The sequence below is a fragment of the Triturus cristatus genome, chromosome 3_2, assembly GCF_964204655.1.
Source record: "Triturus cristatus chromosome 3_2, aTriCri1.1, whole genome shotgun sequence".
Lineage (NCBI taxonomy): Eukaryota > Metazoa > Chordata > Amphibia > Caudata > Salamandridae > Triturus > Triturus cristatus.
The window spans coordinates 986873660-986899219 of NC_140584.1; the positions used below are offsets into that span (position 1 = coordinate 986873660).

At 44.1% G+C, this 25560-nt stretch overlaps 1 protein-coding gene across 2 annotated transcripts in view; it reads right to left on the reverse strand.

Annotated features, from left to right (window-relative positions):
- The window catches only part of ZZEF1 (zinc finger ZZ-type and EF-hand domain containing 1), a 1433434-nt gene that overhangs the window by 1019867 nt on the left and 388007 nt on the right, over window positions 1–25560 (reverse strand). For both annotated transcript variants that reach the window (XM_085649580.1, XM_085649579.1), the window contains 4 exons: window positions 20117–20286; window positions 19087–19220; window positions 10198–10268; window positions 7684–7798 (listed from right to left, as the gene is read on the reverse strand). In XM_085649580.1, the coding sequence (XP_085505706.1) occupies window positions 7684–7798; window positions 10198–10268; window positions 19087–19220; window positions 20117–20286 (490 nt within the window). The remainder of the gene's footprint in view (window positions 1–7683; window positions 7799–10197; window positions 10269–19086; window positions 19221–20116; window positions 20287–25560) is intronic.

Below are 25560 nucleotides of genomic sequence, written 5' to 3' on the forward strand. Positions count from 1 at the left end.
ACTGGACATTGCTCCATCTCGTCCAATAGAGATACCTCATAAAAGAGCATAGATAGGTGGTGCACTAGTGCTGGTGGGCCCTACCTGCAACCACTGGCTCACATTAAGGTGAGGTGGGAGGGAGGGCGAGGTGGGGTGTGTGTGATTTGTGGTATACATGTCTCCTAAAATTTCACCTGGAGGGTAACCCTATCTCCCTCAGGGACTGTGAGTTCCTACTGATAGCACGATAGAAAGAGTGCTAGAGGAATTTATTTCAAACCTATTTGATAATTCAAATATTTCCGGCTTATAAATCAGTCACAAAATACATTCACATTTAATTTCTACTACACACATATAAAAGAAAAAGAGGTATATTTAATAGAAACAATCATCTACATTTTATGTTTAAATGCATTTCCAAAACATCAAATCCACAGCAACATTAAAGGCAGGTAATTCTAAAACCAAATTAAAATAAACATGTCTAAAACAATTCTGTATCCGACAGAAACCAGTATGCCGATACTAGTCAACATATTTCCAACAAATTAAGAGGTGTTGAGCAATAAACCACAAACTAACAACCGTGGATAGGAAAGATAGCCACTTTATTAGGACAGGTTTGCAGTTCATAACTTACAAATACACTCAAGGACCCACCTCACTAATACATAATAATACATAAAAACACTTAACACCCCGTCACTTAAAATCCACTAATAATGTAACATTCCCCCAACGACTTCCCTTACCTCACAACATCATTCTATGATGGTTAATTTGCAGCCCTTCCTTTGGATTCTCTAATCTCTCTCTCGCCCCACAAATCATCCTCAAGCAACTCCCACTTTTTCTTGCTACACATCCCCAAACCTACTCTTCTCTAGTGTTCTCCCCACACCCTACCGAGGTGTGGATACACCCACACCCAGCACTATATTTTTGGACAAGTCACACAGTGCAGCAAGTCACCTTGCTGCGCTGCACTGCTTGACAGAAAAAGGGCTGGAATGCGCCGTATTTAAGTCAATAGGGCACATTCCTGCCTTTTCTCCTGCGCTGGCACCCTTTTGGCTGCCTAGCACCAATGCACGCACCATTGCACCATGGTGGGTGCAACATGCATTTGTTGTAATCAGGACTGTTTTTGTGCAGGAAGGGGCACCTTCCTGCACATTTCCTAGGAATGCCATAGAAGCCCCCAGTTTGCGTGTAGTGTGTGCTCTATATGGGGAACTGGTATTGTTAGTTTAGCCTTTCAATAGCATATTTGAATGCACTTGACTATCCACCTTGCAATACCGGATTTTGATATAGGATTGCCTTTGTGTGGTGGAGCAAAAGCGACAAAAAGCTGATTTGTGTTACGGAAAGGTTTTGTCCTTTCAATGTAATAAAGCAATGCTCTTTTCACATCTAATGTGTGTAGTGCACGTTCTGCTACTGAATCTGGTTGAGGGAAGAACACAGGCAACTCAACAGATTGATTGATATGAAAAGCAGAAATTATCTTTAGGAAGTAATTTAGGAATGGTCCGAATAACTTTGTTTTGATGCATTTGTAAAAAAGGTTCTTCTATAGTTAATGCCTGAAGTTCACCCACTCTTCTGAGTGATGTAATAGCCACTAGAAAAGCAACTTTCCATGTGAGAAATTGCAGTTCACATCTGTGCAATGGCTCAAAGGGTGGATCCATTAGTCTGGTGAGAACAATGTTGAGATTCCACACTGGAGCAGGTGGACGTCTCCGGGGAATAACTCTTCTGAGTCCCTCCATAAAAGCTTTAATGACCGGTACTCTAAAAAGAGATAGATGTTGTCTATTTTGGAGAAATGGGGCTATAGCAGCTAGATGTAAACGTATGGACGTGTATGCTAAATTGGAACGTTGTAGATGTAACAAATAGTAAATAATGTTTTAGACAGAAGCATCAAGCGGGTTGATGTGGTTATTACAGTAAATCACACACCGCTTCCACTTTGCTGCATAGCAGGCTCTTGTGATAGGAAGTCTAGCTTCCTTGATAAATTTCATACAGTCTGGCGGTAGATTAAGATAGCCACACTCTAGGACTCGAGGTGCCAGATTGAGTTGACTGGGATCTGGGTGTCTTATGTCTCCATGGCTCTGTGTGAGGAGTTTGGATGCAAGACGTAGTTGTTGATGAGGAACTACCGAGAGTTCCAACAGGGTTGTGAACCATGGTTGACGTGCCCATGTGGGAGCAACTATGATTAGTGTCAGAGACGGTTGTTTGACTTTCCGAACCACTCATGGATTGAGTGGGAGAAGCGGAAAAGCGTAAGCAAATATCCCTGACCAGTTCATCCATAGTGCATTGCCTTTGAAGAATGGGTGTGGATATCTAGACGTGAAGTTTGAGAATTTTGCGTTTAGGTGCGTGGCGAACAGGTCTGTGTCTGGGAAGACCCACATTTGAAAGAATGGCAGGAGAACTTGAGGATGTAGTTCCCATTCGTGGACTTGTTGTGTCTGACGACTTAGCAGATCTGCCATCTGATTATCTACTCCTGGGAGCTGTTCTGCTAGGAGATAGATTTTGTGATGAATGGCCCATCTCCAGATGCCCTGTGCTAGGTGGGACAGTTGGAGGAAGTGTGCCCCCCCCCCCGCCCCCCCGTTTTTGAATGTAGTACATGGCTGTCATGTTGTCTGTACGAATTACAAACAGTCTTGCGTAGGCTTTCAAAGCCAGAAAAATTGCTAGCAGTTCTAGATGATTTATATAAAGCTGTTTTTGTTGGGAGCTCCATATGCCTTGAATTATGTGGGTTTGTAGATGCGCTCCCCAACCGGTCAGTGATGTATCTGCTGTTAGTGCTATCTGTGGAACTGGGTTTTTGGTGTTCCACCACTGCTGCCGTCTACCAACACTAGATCTGATAACTGACCTTGAGCCTGGTTCCACTGACGTGCTAAGCATTCCTGTAGGGGACGCATCTGAAGTCTTGCGTAGGGAACTATGAAAATGCAAGACGCCATCATTCCCAGTAATTGCATGAACACTCTAGCTGGTAAGGAGTGTTGAGGCTGCAGCAGAGACATTAGGTTTTGAATATTTCTGGTTCTGGCTGGAGTTGGGTATGCTAGAGCTCTTTGTGTGTCTATAGTAGCTCATAGATAGGCTTGCGACATGGATGGTTGGAGATGGGATTTACTGTAAATCCTAGTTGACGAAGGAGTTGCATAGTCTTCTCTGTGTGTCAGACAGCTGTTAGACGACTGCCTCATAAAGGTCAGTTCGTACAAGTATGGGAAGACATGAACCTGTTGTCTTCTCAGGTGGGCTGAAACTACTGTCAAACATTTTGTGAAAACCCTGGGAGCAGTTGTCACTCCGAAGGAAAGGACTTTGAATTGATAATGTTGGCCTGCTACCACAAACCTGAGGTATTTGCGGTGTGCAGGGTGTATTGGAATATGAAAGTAAGCGTCCTTTAAATCTACAGTGGATAGAAAGTCGCCTTGCTAAAGGAGAGGAAGCACTTGTTGGAGTGTTACCATATGAAAATGGTCCGACTGAATGTATAGATTTAGTTCTCAGAGGTCCAATATAGGCCTGGGAAAGCCATCCTTTTTGGGAATTAGGAAGTAGAGGGAGTACACTCCTGTTCCTTGGTATTGTAAAGGGACTGGTTATATTGCCCCCTTTTGTAACAGAGAAAGAACCTCTTGCTTTAGAAGGGTGAGATGTTCTTGTGACATGAGGTGCTACCTTGGAGGAATATTCGGTGGAGTGCTTGTAAGCTCGAGACAATAACCAGATTGAATAATGTGTAGAACCCATTTGTTTGATGTAATCGTATTCCAAATGGGTGGAAATTGTAAAAGGCGTCCCCCGACAGGAGTGAAATGATCGGGGTACGGGAAATAAGTCACTGCTTGTTGTTTGCAGGGGAGGTGAGTGTTGAATTACCTCTGCCTCTTCCCTTGCCGTTGTTTCCTGTATATCCTCCCCTAAAATAACCTCTTGAAGAGGGCGCTTGATTGTTGCCCTTGTAAGAGGAGGAGGGATTCTCTGTAGATACAGTTTTGGAGCCCCCCTGTAGAATGAGCGACAAAAGGAAACCCTGTTAGAAGGTGCTTGTAAGGCTCTCATGGATTTAGCAACTTCGGTATCTTTTTTCATCTTTTCTAGTGATCCACCTACAGCTGGGCCAAAAAGATGTTCTTTATCAAAAGGTTGATTAAGAAAAGAGGTTTGTACTTCAGCTTGAACCCTGAAATCCTTAGCTAAGCAGGTCTATGAAGTAGTACACTAGTGTTTACTGCCCGAGCTGCTGTATCTGCCTGATCTAACACACACCTCATAGAGGTATTAGTTATTAATTTGCCTTCTTGAATAAGGTCACTGGCTTTAGTCTTATGCCTATCCAGAAGGAATTCAATGAGCTTTTCGAGTTCATCATAATGAGCTCTATCATACCTTGCCAACAATGCTTGGGCATTGGCAATGCTCCAATTATTAGCCGCTTGTGAGGCTATCCTTTTTCCCGAAGCATCTAATAATTTGGATTCCTTATCAGGAGAAGGGGCATCACCTGTTTGAGAGTTAGCACTCTTACGAGCATTGGAAACGAGCAGAGAGTCTAAGGGTAACTGGCCTTTGATATACACAGGGTCATTATGTGCAGCTCTGTATTTTTTCTGCACCCTGGGAGTTATTATCCTAGCTCTTACGGGGTCTTTTAAGATATCCTCAGTGTGTTTGAGCATCGCCTGTAACATTGGTAATGTTTGTGTAGCCCTTTGAGATGAACTCAGTGTCTCCAACAAAAAATCCTCTTCTCAACTCTCCTTATGAAGCCCTATATTATGTGGCCCTATTAATGAGCTCAATATACCCAATGTTCTCATCTGGAGGCGAAAGCCCAGATGGATAGAAGTCAGGGTCATTATCTGGTTGAGGGACATTATAATGATCCCATGGATCAGGATCCTGTGGTGTATCCTGTGGTGCATAGTCATCTATATCCCCATCCCATGTATCCTGTAGGTCAGGTGATGGTGGTGTAGGGGGATGTGTAGGCCTAATAAGTAATTCTTCATGAACGGGTGAAGAAGGTTAAATATAAGGAGGAGAAGGGTTAGTGGCCAAATTTTTCTTATTTAAAGGAATGTGGTAGTCCTCTGGTAAGCCCATTTACCTCTTTTCAGGAAGTTTGGCATGAATATGACCAGTTTCAGGATGAATCACGATTTCCTTCTGTTTGAGATCCGGTGGATTTTCGATCCGAGGCTCTTTATTTGCCGTATGTCTAGATGCCGGTTTTGGCGTCGAAAGTTTTGTCTCCAAAGTTTTAGGTTTACGCAACTGTGGCACAGAAACCAGAAGGTGTTTAGCTTTCAAAGGTTTCAGGTCAGCACCGGCATGGGGGTGGGTAGAGCCCGAGCCGGAAGGCTGTTTATGTTTTGGAGCCAAGCCCGAAGGCGTGCTGTTCGAAAACTTTTCTCAGTGCCGACCTTGGCCCGAAGGCAGAGGAGGAACCGGAGCCTTTTTCTTATAAAGGAGAAGGTATGGGAACGAAGTCTCTTTACTCACGATCCGTTGTCCCGGTGACAGGTCTGCGGCATCGGAGACGTGCTCCTCCTCCATTTCAGCTTCCTTCGCTTGCAATTCTTCGTGTTCTGATTCTTCTACGAGGAGGTCTGGTGCAGAGCCGCTTTGTTGGTACATTTCGTGACGTCGAGCCAGACGATCACGTTTGGTTTTCTTCGACCGAAACGACTGACACTCGTCGCAGTCTTTCTCGTCGTATTCCGGGGATAGACAAAGGTTGCTCACTTTGTGCAAGTCGATGCATGGGAACTTAGCGCGACACCCTGGGCATAACTTGAATAGAGTCCATTCCATCAGCTGCTACCAATCCTGGCATGGGTAGGCCCAACAGCCTTCCACAAATGTTCCGATCGAAGGTTTTCGAGAGCAAACTATACGAAACGCGATCGATAAATAAATACCGTCGGGGGGAGTAGATTGCGCGTCGAAGGGGGCCCGAAGAAACGATGCCCAACCGAAGAGCCACAATTCACATCTGAGCCCGATGGCGGAAAAAAAACAATCTAACAATGGAGTCGATGAACCTGCGCACTATGACAAAAAGGAGGAGTCACTAACCTTGTGACTGGAAAGACTTTATCGAAGACAAACCAAGTGCAAACATCCGAACCCAACATTAGATGGCAATCTATGCGAAAGCATATGATCTACAGCTCATATGCCTCAAACAGAATTTTCCAATTGTTCGTATCAATATGCTTATTATTTATCATTTTTAACCATAATTGTAATTTTCCAGCCATCTTTTTAAAGAGATCTGGTAATCTGGAATCTACTAACAGAAAGGGTCTCTTTTACAGAAGACAGGTTCTCTGCAAGAAAACAGAGTCCATGGCTGCAGATACAATGCTGAAACCAGACGCATCGAGAGAGAGTTCCACCCTGGATGACAACAAGTGTGCTGGTGAAGGAAATGGATGATGAAGATACTCCCAAATGCTGCTTATCAAATTATTTAACTTAGATTTAAGGTGTTCTCAGCATGCGAATGATATGCTCCACTATCAGAGTGTTTCCAAAGATGGCAGCACAGTTTACAATCAACAGGGCTGAAAAAGTGCTTCTCTTCTGAAACGATGCAGACACCACATAGCAATACTGAAAGGACACCAGGCAGATAAGGAGCCCATACTGTGCAGAACACAGGATGTACTGCAGGAATGTTTGCTCCGAGATGAGGGGTTAGTTACATGAGTGGAAATTGTTGGGGTTGGTCAGCCTCGTAGCCAAGATAAGACTGACATGAAAATGAGAGTGGAGTTAGACTTAAACCAGCATATATATTACTTTGGAATTCAGAACAAAAACTTAAGAAATCGTAATTGTAGGCAAGTTAGATATCCATATGTATTCAAATGTAAATTGTTTTATCATGAGGACAAGTAGCACATGAATAAATCTGCACTTAGCACTTAAACATTTTCTATTTTCCTGCAGGGCCTAGAATGCTGACAGATCTGCCCCATGCACATAGATTTGCTCATATGGAAACTCAATACTGGTTAGTGATAGGGTTTGGGTCTTCTGGTTCCACAGTTAGCAACTTAACCACAAAAACACATTTCATCCCAGGTACCCTTGATAGTCATTAACCTCAGACTCCAAAGAACATAAGGAAAAAGCCTATGATAGCCTATGATAGCGTAGAGCTGGAAGTGAAATACTGTTTATATGACACAGGAGTATCGCAGGGAAATTGCACTCATTAAAGACATTTTGCAGACTATACTTAAAGAAGCCTGTAAAACACTTCAAAACATGGATAGAGAAGGTATGAGGTACAAGGAAATTCAATGAGCTCATTCAACAAGATTTTAGCATTTATCACAGAAACAATAAAAAATATATGAATGGTCACTAACAACAACATATTACAGAGGTCGTATATTGTATGTATAAGGAAGAAAGCCTTCTGTGGTTTAAAAAAATGTATGTATGTGATCCTCAAAATGGTACGATATTTTGGTGAGCATTCTGGAATAATTTTTTGCTCTCTCTTCCTCTTAGTCTCTATCTGCTACATGCAGCAGTACTAATCAAGTATTTACACGATCATTGTGTGCAGAGGATATTATGAAGAAACTGACTAGAATAGGAAAAGTGAAAAGATGTTACCTCTTTGGTTGCCACCAATAGCAATGTTTCCATGACAGATAGAACTTTGCTAATGCTGAAATCCCCGGATGTACACTTATCGGGCAATAGTAAAAGTCCACCGGGATCCTGATCACTGGAAAATACACAATGACTTGCAATGATATAAAAGGTAAACTGTAAGAGAACACCACTTTGAAAAACAATGTACCACCACGTGACAAATTCTGTACACTCAATAAAAAATATCCACCAAAGTTCCAGGAAGGCTGAATCCAAGGCAGTTTTTCAGGAAATGCAAATATAATAAATCAAAATGGAACCCCGTTTTCATGGTCAGCGGGTATCCTGGAAATCTGAAATTAATCAGGCCTCCTGATTCCATTGTGGAAACCTTTAATCTAGAGTACCCTTGAGACTACACTGATAGCATGCACACATGTCCATCATACATCAATTAATACCCAGACGTTAACATTTTCAGCTGAACACAGAACAGAAGAATTGTTTAAACTCTACTCTCCTAGGTTTGCTGTAGGCAACTATGGAAAATAGCACTGCTCAGCAGGTACACTCGAAGAGTGAGTGCAAGTTACCATAAGCAGTGACTCATTTACTAGCCTTGGATTCATTTCTGCAAGACAGTTAATGTGTGAAACACACCAGAAAATACGGTCAAAGCAAGTGTTATGTATTAAAAGCCAGACATGTGAACTGCAGGAGCCTCCTACATTCACATGCTCTCATGCCTCAATTCTTTTGGATCATTCTACAACAACAGGGAAAGAGGAAAATGGCAGGTGGATTCATGTGGAGGGAGGATGAAATGGGCCAAAAAATACAATTAAGACTTAAAAATGCTTGCTCCTAAACAACCAACTCAAAACTCTTTCCACAGACCTTAACCTGTTCCAAACACTGAGGATGTTTACCCATCCAGTAGCTGAAGATACAAAGTCCTACTAACCCATACCTTTTTATAAAATCATCCAGACTGTCTTTATACACAGTTGTACAAACAGAAACTGAGGAGATATGATTTGCAATAGGAGTCTTAACAAATGAACTTCAAAACCATATCAATGAAATTTAACATATTTGGGCATATGCAGATTGGTATTGTATACATGAAGACTCTTTTATCTCATTATCACGCATGTCCTTTCCTGCCATAAAAAATATACCTGTGATTAGGAAAGGGAACGTGTATGGGAAACTGTGACCACACTGGTTGCTCCACATTAAACCACCCAAGTTTAAGCCACAATTTATTTTTAATCGCTAGAATGTCCAAGAATTACCCTAATTTAGGAAACTGTAATTGTGATTTAAATCATTTTAGGATATTGTTTTCTTATCTTACAAGACAACTACATGAGTACTGTACTTGTAATAATTTTTTATATTTTTTAATTAAGGTTTTAGTTTACAAAGAACTTGCTAAAATTAACTATTTAGAAGAACCAAACAATTATTAAGCATCTTCGAACCAGTCTATAAATTGTAAAATATTCAAGTTCTCCATCAACAGGCAGCACTGATAGAATTGCTTGCATCCAGTAAATTGCAACATAACCAACCACCTCGCCTCTAAAAAAATAATACATAAAACATTCCTAATATAAACCTTCCTTACAACTACCAAACTTTCCGAAGCTGCTCCTTATCCCCAAACAAAAAAAGAAAATTAGAATTAGGATGGGTTATTTTCAAACATCTTATCCAATAAGTCAACATCTGGGCAGCATTTAACCCTACAACCACCACATGCCTTCCTATGACACCAATAACAAACGCTGAAAGACTGCTTCCTTCAAGGACTTTGCATCTTATTCCAGTCAATCACGATAAATGCCACTTCCATCCCCCTGCTTTTTCCTTGCCAAAATCATTCACTGCGTAAAAGTTAATGCTGACTCTTAATTAAAACTAGCAAAAATATTTCACCAACACATTTGATCCCAGTTTAAAAATCCAGCCAGGTCTTCAATCACAGCACAGATGTAATTCACTATGACCTGTGCAACCGAAGTTCACTATTCCTACACCTACTCATTCTACAGTTAAATCCGTCACTTGTTTTAGAGTTAGTGAAGCTGTTGATATACATTCTTCTGCTAAGGCTAACTTAACTCTTTGGTGCCCGCTCTTCTCTATTCCCTCCTCCTCCCCTCATTCCATGTTCTTCTGCAATTTTTCAGTGAAGATTATGTTTTTGTAAGGTTAATGCAAACACTGCGGTCATACATCCTCTGTTTTTCCCCAGATCCACTTGGCAATGTATTTTCATTCCCATTTCTACCTCATCTTGAACAGTAAATAGGCTCTCCCTCTCTAAAAGAAACACATTCAGGACCCACATTATAACCCCTCCCCCCCCTCAAATGAAAACATCACACATATTTGTACGACAATTTCATGACAAATTGTGCGACTTGAAACAACTAGGACACATTAAAATATATTAAATGTTTATATTCATATTCTCATCAATAAAAGAATATCACATTTTCAGGCAAACAGGTCTATGCATACCTGAAATAAGTACACAGAGATTGGTAGGTGAGGTGTACAGACAGTGGCTGTTCTTGCTCAGTGATGTTTTTCTACAATTAAAAATAAAGTTAGAATTGAAAGAACATATTTGGAAGTTATTCAAATGTTAATATAGTGGTCATCAAATCAAAATGTGCATTTTTGAAATGTTTATGGAAATATACCATGTTTTGCTACATTCGCCTCCGCTTTCAACTTCTTAAAACTAGTTGAGTATTTGATCTTGAAATTCTCAGGCACTCTGCAAAGGTTATTACAAAAGTAGATACAATTCAAGCATACAAACATGAATCAGACTTTGGCTGCTGTAGAAGTTATTCTACAGCCTCAAAGCAGTAATAAAGATTCGAAGCAAACCGCCAAATTCTTTCTTATTCTCCCAAACAAGAGAAACTGCAACCTCTACTGGCCATCACTTCTACAGTAAATCAGATTTTATTTCACTCTATGCATTATTCATGGGTTCAGGCACATGCTGCCTTGCCAGCAAGGTCTAACAGGAAGTTAAATGCTCGCTGCAGGCCTCTGGTGGTCTAGTCTTAGTCCAATTAACTAGGCACCCTTATCTCAACATTACTAGCGCTGAAGAATTGGATGTAGTAGACATGGGAACAAGCCATGGTGGCATTTTTTATCTTCCTATTCTTCTAAACTCCACTAATGTTTCCGGCTTACAGACTGTACAGCCAAGGTTTGCAAACCAGCTATTACTGCAGCAAAATCGCAATTCTTCGCAAACGCAATAGAGGTTGATGTAGTAACAAACCCTTTATACTCCTCAAACAGACAGCGGATAGCAAGTTATCTTTACATGATCATTCGATCTACAAATTTGATTTCTTTCAAGTCAGCAAGCACCATTAACAGTATGTTTTGAATTAACTGGGGCGGAAATGAAGAACATGTTACTTACCTTAAGTAACGCCTTGTTTGGGAAAGTCTATCTAATAGCAGATTTATAACCTAGTGAATTTCTCGAGGCGCCTGACTGGATCCGGAAACTTTCTATAGCAATTCACTTATGTGTAAGTAGGTTACACCATGTGGCTCTGCGTCTGATCCATCCTGCCCTAGATGTGACATCAGGTCACCTTATCTGATCTACCTGCATGCGCTGATGTCAGTTTCTTTCTGATCTCTGTCTACACAATTGGACATGGAGCCAATAGAAATCAGAAACTTTCTGTGCAGATCTGTAAGTTGGCATCCTATTAATGGACCGTATGAGTCCATTTCACAGAACGGGGAGAAGTGTGGGTCGGTGAGGTATCTGTGGTTAGAGTCTGTATCAGAAAAGCTGTTACTGAAGGTAAGTAACTTGTCCTTAGGAAATAGATTTTAACTGCACATTCTTCATGTTTGTTTTTTTAAACCATATTTTATTGGCATTTGAATAGTGTCGATGCATACAGTCATTTGTACGTTCTGAGCCGGTTTCAGGTGTACCACCGTGTCGGCAGTGTTCTCTGGCCTGCCGTCATCAATTATCCCGCAACAACAAAACTATCCCCCCCTCTCCCCTTGAGTTGCATGCTAATAGATAGGCTGTGCTGATTACGTGTTAATGGGTGGTTGTGTAACTGCAGATTCTTCATGTTGTAAATAGATACCAATGCAGTACCTCTCCCAGTGGTGAATCTGTGGATATATTAGACCAGGAATTCCTACAGGATATATCGGGCAAAGACCCTCCCGTCAGACCGGACAGTCCAGGCAGTAGTACTCTGTGAAAGTATGGAGGGCTGCCGACGTAGCCGCATAGCAAATGTCCAGAACAGCACACAGGGCACCAACGCAGTGGTGTCAGTTTTTGCTCTGGTCGAATGAGCATACAAGCCTTCTTGGGGCTGCTTTTTGGCCAGCCCGTAGAAAATCTTTATGCATAACAGAATCCATCGAGAAATGGTTCTCTCCTGCACAGCTTTGCCCTATCTGGCTACAGTGAAACTGACAAAAGGTTGGTTGTCCCACTGGTGATCCCTGCTCAGATGTATATAGAAGCAAAGGCTAGAACCTCCCTTATCCAGTCACTCTTGGTTAGCCGACTGGATTATGGCAACGCCTTGCTTGTCAGAATAAGGGAAGACTTCTTATCCAGACTACAGGTGGTGCAGAATACGGCAGCACGTCTTGCCCTTAATAAGCCGTCCCTTATGCCCTCTGCTCCCCTCTTGAGCCAACTTCATTGGCTTCCCATTAGGAAACGAGCTACATTTAAGATGCTATGTGTGGTCTTCAAGGCCTTACAGGGGAAGGGCCCTGCTTACCTTAACAAGAAAATTACCTTAGATAATCCTATGCGGTAACTAAGATCTAGTAATCGTAATTTTCTGTGCTTCATAGAATTAACAGAGTGAAAATGGGGGGCCGTGCCTTTTCCTATATGGCCCCTAGTCACTGGAACTCTCTACCAGAAAATATCCGGTCTTGCACCGAGATATCTTGTTTTAAGAAACTTCTGGAGACTTGGCTGTTCTAGGAGACTTTGAGTGCTCATTTCTTTAAGCGCCGAGAGATCCCTGTGGGGATGATTCATTTGCGCTATTTAAGTGAATAAAATAAATAAAATAATCAAACAAAGGGCCCTCTCAGGGTCCAGGCAGCGGAGCTGTTTCGCCTCGCTGGAAGGGTGAGGGGAGGAGGGGGAATAGAAAATGGGTTGTGGTAATGGATTGCCCCAAGTGAAAGGGCACGCCTACTTTTGGCAAGAATACTGCTTTTGTCTGGAGGACCAGTATGCACAGGAATAATGAAGTCTAAGACTGTTGTATAAACAAAGCATGAAGTTCGCTTGCTTGCCTGGCAGACATTGTGGCGATGAGGAACATCGAATTGATGGTGAGTAGACAGAGTGGACAGCTGTGTATCGGTTGAAAGGTAAGGGAGAACCAAATTAAGGTCCCACTGCGATATCATGAACACTGATGGCGGGAACACGTGCATCAGCCCCTTTAAGAAACGCACCACAACAGTTGATATACATATATAAACATTTTTTTTTTTTTTTTTTTTAAAGGCTGATCTGGCAAACGTAGGATGGCTGAAAGGGCCAAACGGCAACCCTTAACAATTGCCACACTAAGGCATTACTGGACTCATGAGAGACAAAACAAGAGAACATGAGACAACTTTGCATTTAAGGGTTGAATGTTACGGTAGGAACACCAACCAACGACCATCTCCTAGCATCCTGCAAGGTGACACCACCTACTTTGGGAGGAAGATGGAAAGCCATCAGCTATCACCGTTCAACCTCTAGCCATGGGAGGTGTAGGTCATGCAGGCTCGGGTGCAGGACCAAGCCTTGCTGCTGCGACAGAAGGGTCTCCCAAAGGGTCAGCCAGAATAGAGGGCAAATCTTAAAGGCCAAATGTTTTAGGTATTACATTCTCCTAGTCCAGTTCAGTGCCTCTAGGATGAATCAGGTCTGGACTTTAGTTTGACCCTTTTCGCAACTCTGGGAAGAAAAGATAGGAGCACAGCAATCCATACAGGTTTCCATAGCCCCCCAGTTCAGGTAAAAGGCGTCTTCAAGAGAGAACAGTCCTGGGAACTCTAACCTGCAAATGTTTTGACACTGCATGTTCTCTGCAGTGGTAAACATATAAAGTTAGGGTTTTTGGCACTGGTGGAAGATGCGCCGTGCTGCGCCACCCAAAAACAACCGCCATTTGTGATCTGCTAGGCACCGTCGGCTGAGTTGGTTCACCCTGGCATTTAAAGATCCTGCCCGGTGTTGGGAGACCATGGAGATGTTCCAGAGACATACATCCTCTGGGCACAGAACCCACTACTGCACTGCCCTGTTTGCTGCAATACCACATGGCAGTCATGTTGTTCATGAGCACCTGTACCTAATTCCTCTGTGATGGTCAGGACAAATGCCTTCAGTGGCAAGCGAATCGCTCCAGCAAGTGGATATGGAGTTAAGATTCAGGCCGAGACCAGAGTCCTCAAATCTCCACCTATCCTAGATGATCTCTCCAACTCAGGAGCAATGCATTTGTCACAACTGCTTGCTCTGGTTTGGGTAGGAAGAGGAGTCTGCAGCTGGTTCAACAATGGTCGAGCAGCTAACAATGCATGTCTTGCACAGTTTCCTTCGATACCTGAATAGATTCCAGCAGGTCTCCTTGGTGCTGCAGCCATTGATGCTTCAGATCCTGCATGTGCAACCTAGCGTGGTCCACAACCAGGCTGAAGGTGGCGAAGAGGACAGGAAGCCTTCAGAACCACTCTCAATGAGACCCAGGTCAAGGATTGAAACATCGGAATCATATCCCCGGACTCCATAAGGCGGAGGCAAGGCACGGAAGAGCACCTTTCCTGGATGGATATGATGAAGGGGAACAAAGCAAACACAAAGAGATGATGGACGGAGTGCTGAAACATTTCAAACACTCACCCCCAGTCACAGAGCTGGGTTTAATCCATCATCATTCTTTAGCTCACTTTGCCACCTCAGTTCAGACACAGCTATATGCAAATCAGCCTTGAACCTGTGCCTCATGGGAACAGTCCAGCCAGAACTGCCAAGCCAGGTCTTCCCTAGACCGGAAACAAGCATCCTGGCACCGGTTTCGGGCTAACAGCCCTCTTCAGCCAGGCTAGCTTGAATCCAGTGGCAAAGTGAGCAAGGGACCCACGTCTGGGCATACCCTGCCAACTTAGGGCGAACAAAGCAAACACAAAGAGATGATGGACAGAGTGCTGAAACTTTTCAAACACTCACCCCCAGTCACAGATCTGGGTAGGATCCATTATCACTCTTTAGCTCACTTTGCCACGCTAGGTCCTAGGATGCTTGTTTTCAGTCCAGGGAGGACCTGGCTTGGCAGTTTGGGCTGGACTGTTCCCATGAGGCACAGAGTCAAGACTGATTTGCATATGGCTGGGTTCAAACTGGAATGGCATGGTGAGCAAAAAAAACGATGGATTTAGGCCCAGATCTCTGTACTAGGGTGAATGTATGACATTGTTCTGCATTCTGTCCATCAACTGTTGTTTTTGCATTTGTCACCCCAAGTGGGACAGGTATGCCCAGACGTGGGTCCCGTGCTGTCCATGCCACTGTAATCAAGCTATCCTGGCTGAAGAGGGGTGAAACCCCGGAACCGGTCCTAGGATGCTTGTTTCCAGTCCAGGGAGGACCTGGCTTGGCAGTTCGGGTTGGACTGTTCCCATGAGGCACAGGGTCAAGACTGATTTGCATATGGCTGGGTTCAAACTGGAATGGCATGGTGAGCAAAAAAACGATGGATTTAGGCCCAGCTCTCTGTACTGGGGTGAATGTATGACATTGTTCTGCATTCTGTCCATCAACTGTTGTTTTTGCATATGATGAAGGGGAGCCATTGTCAAGAAGTCAGATATGACTTGTTCACACTGATGAAGAAACTAAATGATGTCTACAGGTCGGCCATCTCCTGGAGGTGGCTTGCGAGTGTTTGCGGCGAGGCACATTCATTAGCCGATCGATGAGGTATGGGAAGACTAAGTTCCAACCCCATAGCTGAACTGCAAACCCACCATCAACTTTTTGAACTCCCAAGGTGCACTGCTAAGGCCACAGGGGAGCACAGAGAATTGAAAATGTTCTTGTGCTACCTGAAATCGCAGGTAACGTCTCCTGGGTCCAGGGCAGACAGAACTTTGGACAGGGTGAGCCTTTTGAGGGTGAAGAACACTGTCCTTTTTCGGCACCAAAGGTGGGGCCGGAATTGGATTTGACAGAGCAGGCCTCGAACGAGATGCCAGCCTCAGAGTGATCTTGTGTGCTGGCGCTCTTTCTATTGCTCCCCTGGCCCAGAGAGCCTGAACTTCTCTGGGAGTATGGACAAGTGGTCCTGCGGGAGCTGTGGTGGCACTATAGAGGTATGTCCAGGGGAGTAGGACAGGGAGCAGAGGGAGTAACCAAGTTCCATGTTTTAGAGCACCGATTGACTGGATGTGATTCTCCTTCACCTGGGGAGGTGTAAGCTGAAACTTTCTACCATCGAGGTGATTGTGAGCTAAAGAGGGCAAATCAAAGCCGTTTTTTAGCAGCTGTGGGAGGGGAGGTACTGGGATTTTTGTACAGCATTGCCCCATTGGGGCCTGGACGCTGTCGGCCTCATCTGAGACTTATATCCCCGAAGGACTGGGAGGTCTGTAGTTGCTGGGGCCTGTGTTGGCGTTGCCTCTGCTGGTACCCAGTTCTGAAAGCTTGACAGGGGCAAACTTGTTGTGGTGTCTGCCGAAACCACGGGGTCAGGCCTAGAAAGTTAGCAGTATGTTTGTTGTCTTTGAAACTTTCTAAAGCTGAGTCAGTCTACACTCTATTCACTGTAGAACCATCAAAGGGCATGTCCATCAAAGACTATTGAACATCATTAGAGTAGCCAGAGGAGAGAATCCAGGCATGACGCGGAAGCACCACGCTGGCTCCAGCTGTCCTATCCAGACAGCTGGTTGTGTCCAGGCCTGAACGGATGTAATATTATGCTGCATCTCTGTCATCCCTGATGAGGCACGCTAGAGTTGGACGGAGTATCTCTCCAGGAGGTAAAATGTATTGAAGGGCCTAAGTGCAAAGCTGGCAGAAGACAACATCTGTTTAGTATATGTCTCAATTTGCTTGGATTCCCTGACAGGTGGCACTGTTGGGAAGGCATTTAGGTTGATGCAACTTGTGGATGCCTCCACCACCAAGCGCTCCAGAATTGGATTTTGGAGAAGATAATCTGGATCTCTGGGAGCGGGCCTGTTCTGCCTTGCTATTTGCCTATCAACAGGCGGACAAGATCCTGGCTTTGCCCAGGTGCCCACCAGGGCATCCATAAAAGCTTGATTAAAGGGCAGAAGCTGTCCTCGATGTGTTTGCCCAGGATAAAGCACCTATGTAAATACATTTGCCATTGCCTTTGCAGTAGGCTGGGTGAGGCCCAACACTTCTGTCACTCTCCTTACCACTGTTGCAAAGTAGGCAGACTGCTTTATCGTCATAGATGGGTTTCGTGGAGGAAAAACTAATGTCTGATGAGGAGTCCAGCCCACTGCTATCCTGCATGCCCAGGAAAAGGGGATGCCATCATCAACATCATCATTAGCAGCCTGTTCATGTGTGGTTTATGGGTCTGAGTAGAGGTACAGGTGATAAGGCTGTGACCTTGTGAGAGTAGGATTCGAACCATCAGAGTCCGATAAAAACTAATCGGCTACATGTCCGGCACTGGTGATGTTTGAGCTGGGGTCAAGACCCGGGATTGTGACTGCTTTGGTGTGGTTCTGGCGAGTAGTGCTGACCTGCCTCTCTGAAGTGTTGGGGTGGGATGTTCCACAGTCACCGCGTCTGGCTCTGCTCCACATTAGGGTTGGCATTGGTGGCAATAGATACAAGAGGCATTTGCTCTTCCTGGGGCACACTCACCAAGCACGACATTGCCCAAGACTTGGAAGGCGACTTCGCCGCCATCGGTCAGGGCCTGGAAATTTTCTTAGCTCGTGGTGTCCCCAGAAACACCTGAAGATTTGGAAGCGGTGGGCTGATTATCAGGGCCTGTATCCTGAACCTATTGCTTCTACAATACATAATGAATATTTGCAATAATGATCAAATGTTGGGTATTTAGTCTGTGAATGATAATATCTGTATGCTCACGCTATGATTGACGACTCTGTACGACAAGTTACATATGGACCTTGTGACATTGTTGTTTTTAGTTAACAATGTTTGTGTTTAAGTCACTGTATAGCATATTCCATACTGCGAAAATTGTTGACATATTTACCATTGCCAAGATGTATACAAATGCTGCCCTGGCCACCCAGAATTGTGGCACCAACGGTGGGGCCGGAATTGGATTTGATAGAGCAGGCCTCGAACGAGATGCCAGCCTCAGAGTGAGGTTGAGTGGTGCAGTCACCTTTGGGGGCAGGTCTGCCGGCAGTGACCAGTCTAGACACCACCTCAGATCCTTAGGGCTCGAAGGCTTTCTAGCGGGATCTGGTGGCGCACCAAAAGATGATGTTTAAGATGTGCTTTAGCCCTCGGAACTGTTAAGGAGTCACGGATGGCCTGGGGTAGACAGAGAGCATTAGGATAAGCGTTGTAATCGGTTCTGAAACGGGGGGCCGACTCCATGGCCTGATGGTGCTCAAATCAATGCACGACTCCAAATGGTGGGAGTTGCAGCACGCGGGAGATCTCTTGAGTTTTTCTTTTTTCTTAGACTTATCAGAACTGTATGACTTTGACAATGATTAGTTGCAAGATTGACCTCGGAAATGAGTCCATACCCTCAACTTCCACCAAGACAGGGCCTTCTTCGACTTCTACTATGTTCTGTGATAGCTGGCTTGGCAGTCACAGATGGCCTTTTTATTCATCTTGGTGCTGCTGTCGCACAATGCCGAGTCGTCCTTAGAGCCAAGGCACCAGGAATAGACATTGTGAGTGTCACCGACTACATTGCATAAAGCCTGTTTTAGGAGACATCACGCTCACTGGAAACAAACGGCACAAAAATTCTGTCAGTGATGACAGAATTGGAGACGCTCAGGATCCACATCAGAAGCCTGAGAAAGACAGAAACTGACGTCAGGGTGTGAAGGTGGCACAGAGTCACGTATGGGGTGGGACAGATCGATGAGAAGCCGCACAGTGCCACCTACCTACATGCAAGGGAATTGCTATTGATAGTTTCCGGTCCAGTCTGGCACCTGGGCAAAATCACTAGTTGAGTAATTTGCGGTTAGAAGTTTCTCCTAGAAAAGAAACATTTGGTACATTTCAAATCACAAAATTAAGGTTCGGCAATTGTCTAACAAGCTCAGATGTATACCTGGTCAGAAAAAGGGATTATTTGCTCTGCTATGTTAAGTATTTACCATCAAGGTGAAGAGTTGGTCCCGTCGGATATCCCGATCTGAGAAAAAGAGTGCTGCTCCATTCTGTAATGTATTTATTACTTCTTTCTTAAGGGTGTCCGGAGGTGAAGGCACTGTGTCCACACCATCGACAACTGCACAAATGAAAGGACAGAGTATTAACAATAGCCATTAACGCTAAACGCTATATATAGTGGTAATATAGCATTCGCTCACATTAAAGGTTTGTAAGCTCAATAGAGAGCCAGGTCAAACTATCCTATCACCAACGTATGCAAATACGGTTGCAAAAATGATTGTTAAAACACAGTATAGCTCTCTTAGCCAAACATGCACAGCTTATTTTAAAGTTATAAGAATTATTTTCAATATATGAACTATGATAAGATCTTGTAGGACATATTATGTTGTCATGTAGTTTGTTATTCCTAATTTCACACGTTAAATTATTTGGTTTATTTTAATTCAAACTATAATTCTAATTTTAGGTTTTTGTTTGCCACTGATTACAACTCACAAATGTATTTATATATACATTTATGTATGCACATACAAATTATAGTTGTGGACTACTTGTTTAGTGCAGCTGTCGCTTCAAAGCAATGCAGGACCATGTCCGATAAGTATTGAAAGAGCTCTTCTCAGGGTGTTTATTTTATTTTTTGTATTTGTTTCACGCTGGTGCAGTACGGGCTAGCCTCTGAGCAATTTCAGAGAAACAGGATTACAGGGGAATTAAAATAGCTTAATCAATCATTGATAATTATACTGGAAACACGACCATTAAATCAAGAAAGTTTGCTGCAAGAAAGTAAAAATGCATGTCAGAACTGATGCATTTTCAGGAATTTTCTGAATTTCAGAAAGTTGCCTGCGATGCACAGTATGTATTATTATTATGCATAACTTTATATAATAAATACAATTGCAAAAATGCTGTAAACATAAAAAAACAGAAGAAAGGGTATCTACACTTGGCTCTCTGCTAAAATAAAATTTGTATTGCACCAGTTGTACTGAGAGTTTATACCTTCACACAGATGTCTGTAGAGCTGTCCTGCAGATTCAATGTGACTAGGCTTCTTGCTCTGAGAAGGTTCCCAATGTTTCAGAGCTGGACTGCCTTTAGTCAGTAAAGAGAAACAACTTTGGAGAAGCTTAAGCACTACCGTTTGGGCATAGGTACATTCTTCTCTTGTGCTAAAAGAAAACAGAAGTCAGTAAAAAGATTTGAACATATATGTAGACCCACAACACAGCTATACACCAATATCTGGTACGGAACATCAACTTAAGATCACATAGAACAGTCACTGGGGTTGCAGGAGGTGAAAGGGGTTTAGGGTTTCTGGGAAGCAGTAGGTAGTTAGGTGTGTGCATGTCCCTTTCTCGCAGTGGAGTGGTGGGAAGGGTCAATTCCTTAGTAAAGTCTAATAGGTTTGTTTAATCCTTTATGACATCAAAAGTTTATTGAAGAGCGCCCTCCCTGTAGAACCATTTTAATATCCCCTGGTAAGGGAAACATTACAACAAGACACCTATTTTCTTGAAAGGAGCAAAAGGTGGAGTGAATAACTAACATGAGACAGACGTGCTCGAGAGCTACTGCTAAAGGTCAGTAACTTTTTGTTCCTCATAAATGGATCATCTATAATGAAAGAGGCTTAAAATAGAGTGCCAGATAGCCAATTTCTCTAGGGCAAGGCACCTATGGAATGAACCTTTACCGGAACGTGTATTTTATGACCGAATAACTAAACTGAGAAGGATAGGTAGAATCAGTATTCAAAAGCCATGTTGGTTGCCAGGGCATTATTGACATATCTTCACATAGTTATTTTGAAAATCCGAAGCACAAAATGATCATGACAATACTTAGAATAGAGGCAAACAAAGAATTAAAATCGCTCACAGCATGTGCGAAATGAACCACACCAAGACTTATCACCACATGAAAAATCTGAACATATAGTGGAGAGTCTGTATTCATAAGCAGCAGTGTTTACTCAAAAAGCTGCTCTGTAGCACTCAGCCATTTGCACTGCAGATGCTCAAACCTCTCTGGCGGTCCAGGTAGAGGCTCATTTGAATTTTAACTATAGAATTTTTTTTTTTGCGATAACATTTTTATTAAATTTTGCAATAATCACATACAGAGCATCATGTTTGTTAGCATGGTCATAGACCACCTTTTACATAGGTAAAGTATAATGAATTGCGATTACATTTGTAACACTTCTCTGAGTTCGTTTTTCCTGAGTGCCAGGTCCACCATCGGGGATGTACATAGATTCCCCCGGTACCCATTCCACACCTTCTATTTCTTATCCCAGTTCTTGGGGCATCCTCGAATTATGAACACTTCCTTTTCTGCCACCATGCATCTATCCGACTCCTGTACCCATACCTGTATAGATGGTGCATCTGCAGTCCCCCAATGGCATGCTATTCCACGTTTAACTAAGGTAAAGCCTAGCGTTGCCATCTGTTGCTTGATCTCCGTGAGGTCTGTAGCTGCCCATATGTTAAGTAAGCCCATCTGAGGCATAAGGGCCAGCGTTTTCCCCAGTGCGGTTTGAAGTTTGGTCGTGGCCCCCTCCCAAATCGATTTAACAGCAGGGCAGTCCCATACCATGTGGTAAAAGGTGGCCACCTGTTGGCACCCCCTAAGACAGAGTGCATCCTTACTAGCACCTATCTTTGCCAAGACGACCACCGTCATATAGGACTGGTGTAGGATCCTGAGTTGAATCAGCCGGTATCGGAAGGTGATCGCCGCCCCCCTAGGAGACATCAGTGCCTCCCTCCAGTCCTCTTCCTCTATGGGTCCCATGTCGCCTTGCCACTTCTCTCGAAATGTCTCGAAAGTATCGGGCAGGTTATTACACAGCTTCTTATATGTCAGGGAAATGGCCTTCGAGTGTAGTGGTCCATCTAATAGCCGGTCCTCTAGAGGCGACGAATCTGGTATGTCTTTAAAGTCAGTAAATGCAGTCAGAAGGGCGTGCCTAATCTGCAGGTAGCGAAACAGTTCCCCTTGCGCCATGTGGTAGGTTTCTGTCAGTTCCCCAAAGCTAAGAATGGAACCTTTTTTGATCAAATCGCCAACCTTTGAGATTCCAATCAAGTCCCACATGTCAAACCCCGGTTGATAACATAGGGTACCTAGTCTCTGGGTCTGCCACAAGGGTGTCGCCATTGTGAGGGTGTTTGCCCACCCCAATTGGGAATTCGCTCGGCGCCAGACATGGGTCCAATACATTTATGTTTCTTGACTTTAGAGTAAAGCGCACCTAGGTACCCTGCTCGACCCGTTTGGTAGTTGTCTAGCACATACGCTGGATCATTAGGGGGCCGGTACATCCAGTGATTTACCACCACCAGCTGCGAGGCCCAGTAATATCGTTTCAGGTCTGGCAGGGCTATGCCCCCATCGTACTATCCCTTGGTAAGCTTTTTCAGTGATACCCGAGGGGCCCGCCATCCCACAGTAAGGTACGAACCTCACTCTCCACCGCTGCAAAATAGGTATCTGGAACTCGGTTCGGACAGTTCTGGAGAATATATAAAAACCGCGGGAGAGCAAGCATCTTAAAGAGGGCGGCCCGGCCCACCAGGGAGAGCGGCCAGGACCTCCAGTGCTCAACATCAGTCCGCAGTCGGGTCAGTGGGGGGGGCCAGATTATGGCTATAGAACCGGGCCGGATTTGCAGCGACGTATATCCCCAGATATCAAAAACCATCCCCGGCCACCTCTAGTTTGCAATCCGCTGGAAGGGGAGGAGCCTGTCCACGAAGCATATACAGTATATACTTGTTCCAATTGATGGCATAACCGGAATACTTTCCAAAGTTTGTGAAAATATCCAAGACAGCCAGGATGGACCTATAGGGAGAGCCAAGATAGAGTAGGATATCATCTGTATATAATGATATTCTATCCTCCTGGTCCAGTGTCCATTTCAACCCCTGTACCATTACATCCCGCCGTATTCATGCCGCAAGTGGCTCTAGTATGAGGGAAAATATCAGGGGCGACAGTGGGCAACCCTGTCGGGTACCCCTTCTCAGCCCAAAAACACGGGACGTGTAATTATTAACTCGTATTTGACCCTGTATATCCATAAAAAGTAGCTGTATCCACCTCAGAAACTTATGACCAAATCCGAATTGTGCGAGGACCTCAAATCAGTATGGCCATTCTATAGAGTCAAAAGCCATAGAGGCGTCCAGTGATAAGATCCCCGTGTCTTCCTCTAAGTAATCTCTACGTGCCAGTACGTTATGGAGACGACGAACATTGAGTGTCGTGTTTCTACCTGGCATAAGGCCAGATTGGTCCGCGTGAACCAGGGAGGAGATAACTGCAACCAACCTTGTAGCAAGTACTTTTGCCAATATCTTAGCTTCCACACTAATCAAGGAGATTGGTATATATGACCCGCAATTGTCCCCGGCTTTCCCGGTTTGCGGATTACTACTATGGTTGCTAAACGTTGATCTGGTGGGAGTCGTCCGATCTCATAGCTCTCGTTGTACATGGCCCGGAGATGTGGGGTTATTTGAGAGCCCGTCACTTTTAGGAACTCAGTAGGGGTGCCGTTAGGTTTAACTATAGAATTTGAGGTTAAAAAAAACTATATCTCTGGAGATGTTAAGTTTAGCAATAATCCCACCACGATACAAACTACAGACCGATGCATTTTCTTTGACAATACGCTGGTTCTATAAAAAAAATGCATATTTATGTCTTTTGTTACTGCAGGTTTTCACAGACTAGTTTTAATCACATTCTTCTGGGGAAGAAAAATATCAGAATCAAAAAGTCTGCAAGAAAGTAGAAACCATTTTAAGAACTATCCTCTCCCTACAAAAATAATATCCAAATACCTCAGTGAAAAACATATTTTCATGTAGCACGCAAGATTAAAGATTCTTGATATACATTTTAAAACATGTTTGTACAGAAAATCAGCAACAGCCCGACAACAGAAGGTAACACTGGGCTTGTCAGAGGGTGACAAGATCACTTTTCCCAATTCACTTCGGCAGAGGGAGCCCACATGGCTTCGATGTTTCCGCCAGGGTCACCACACTCTCTCCCATTTCTTAGGGCATCCTTTGCTGCTGTATACTACTTCTAACGCCGACTGGCACCAGTTTAAATCCATTTCCCACTCTGCTACCGACGGTGGGAGTGGAGCCCCCCACCACCTCACAATGTTGTGCTTAGCCATCCCCGCCTCCAGTGCCAACCACAGCCTGTTGTATCTGGAAAAGTCCTCTTCACTCATGTAGCATCAGAAGCAGCCACTTAGCGTCCATTGGCACCACAACTGAGAGGGCTTTCAACATCACAGTAGTCACTCCCTGCAAAAAGCCCTGGATCACTAGGCACTCCCACTGAATATAATAAAAGGAGCCCACCCGCTCACATCATCGCGAACACTGTGGTGTGTCTACCGCCCTTATTTTGTGCAGCAGGGTGCGTGGGTAATATGCCCTATGCAAGACCTTGAGCTGTATCAGCCGAATCGAGCTCGGATTGCTATATACCGGGGACTTTGGAGTGCTTCAACCCAATCATCATCCTCCAGGTCACCTAGGTCGTCTGTCCAGGCCCTTCTCAGTGAACGCAGGGTTCCCGGGGAGGTATTCATCAATTTTTTATAAATCACTGACACTTCCTTATGTGGGATGGAGTCAACAAGTAAATGGTCGTCTAAGGGGGAGGAGTCTTGCCACTTCCTGAATATGCGCTCGGACAGCATGCCTGAGTGGGCAGTAGTGAAGGGTTTGGGAAGTCGCTAGATCGTATTCTTGCCCAAGAGTGTTGCAGGCAATAAATGCCCCATTCCTCCATATGTCTCCCAGATGTTCAGTTGCTATCCTTGTCCACCGCAAGAAACCTCACAGGTTGGACACTTCTTTCAGTCGATCACTTTGCCATAGGGGGGTCATGGCCATCAACTTGGCTTGCCATCCCAGATAGGTCTCAGCTCCGGTCAAGCACCCAACAACAGTGGATGTGTGCTTTGGGAGGCACTCTCTCTTCAGGCGGGTGAATAGGTAAGTTTCATAATTAATAGTGGGCATTGTGTCTCTGTCGACCCTGTAGGCCGGTACGTCCCAGCCCGAATATACCCAGTCATTAATCACTACAAGCTGTGATGTCCAATACTACTTTTTAATGTCTGGGATCATCAGGCCTCCATCGTAAACTCCCCTCTGTAGCTTACTCAGTGCAATACCTGGCGCACCTCCCTGCCACAGTAGTGTTCGGAAAAGACACACAATTGATGGACGGAATGCAGAACAAATCAAAACATTCACCCCTAGTCAAGAGATCTGGGTTAAATCCATCATTCTTTTGCTCACCATGCCACCCCAGTTTAGACCAGGCCATATGCAAATCAGTCTTGACCCTGTGCCTCATGGGAACAGTCCAGCCCATCATTTGTGTGTATTTTGCTT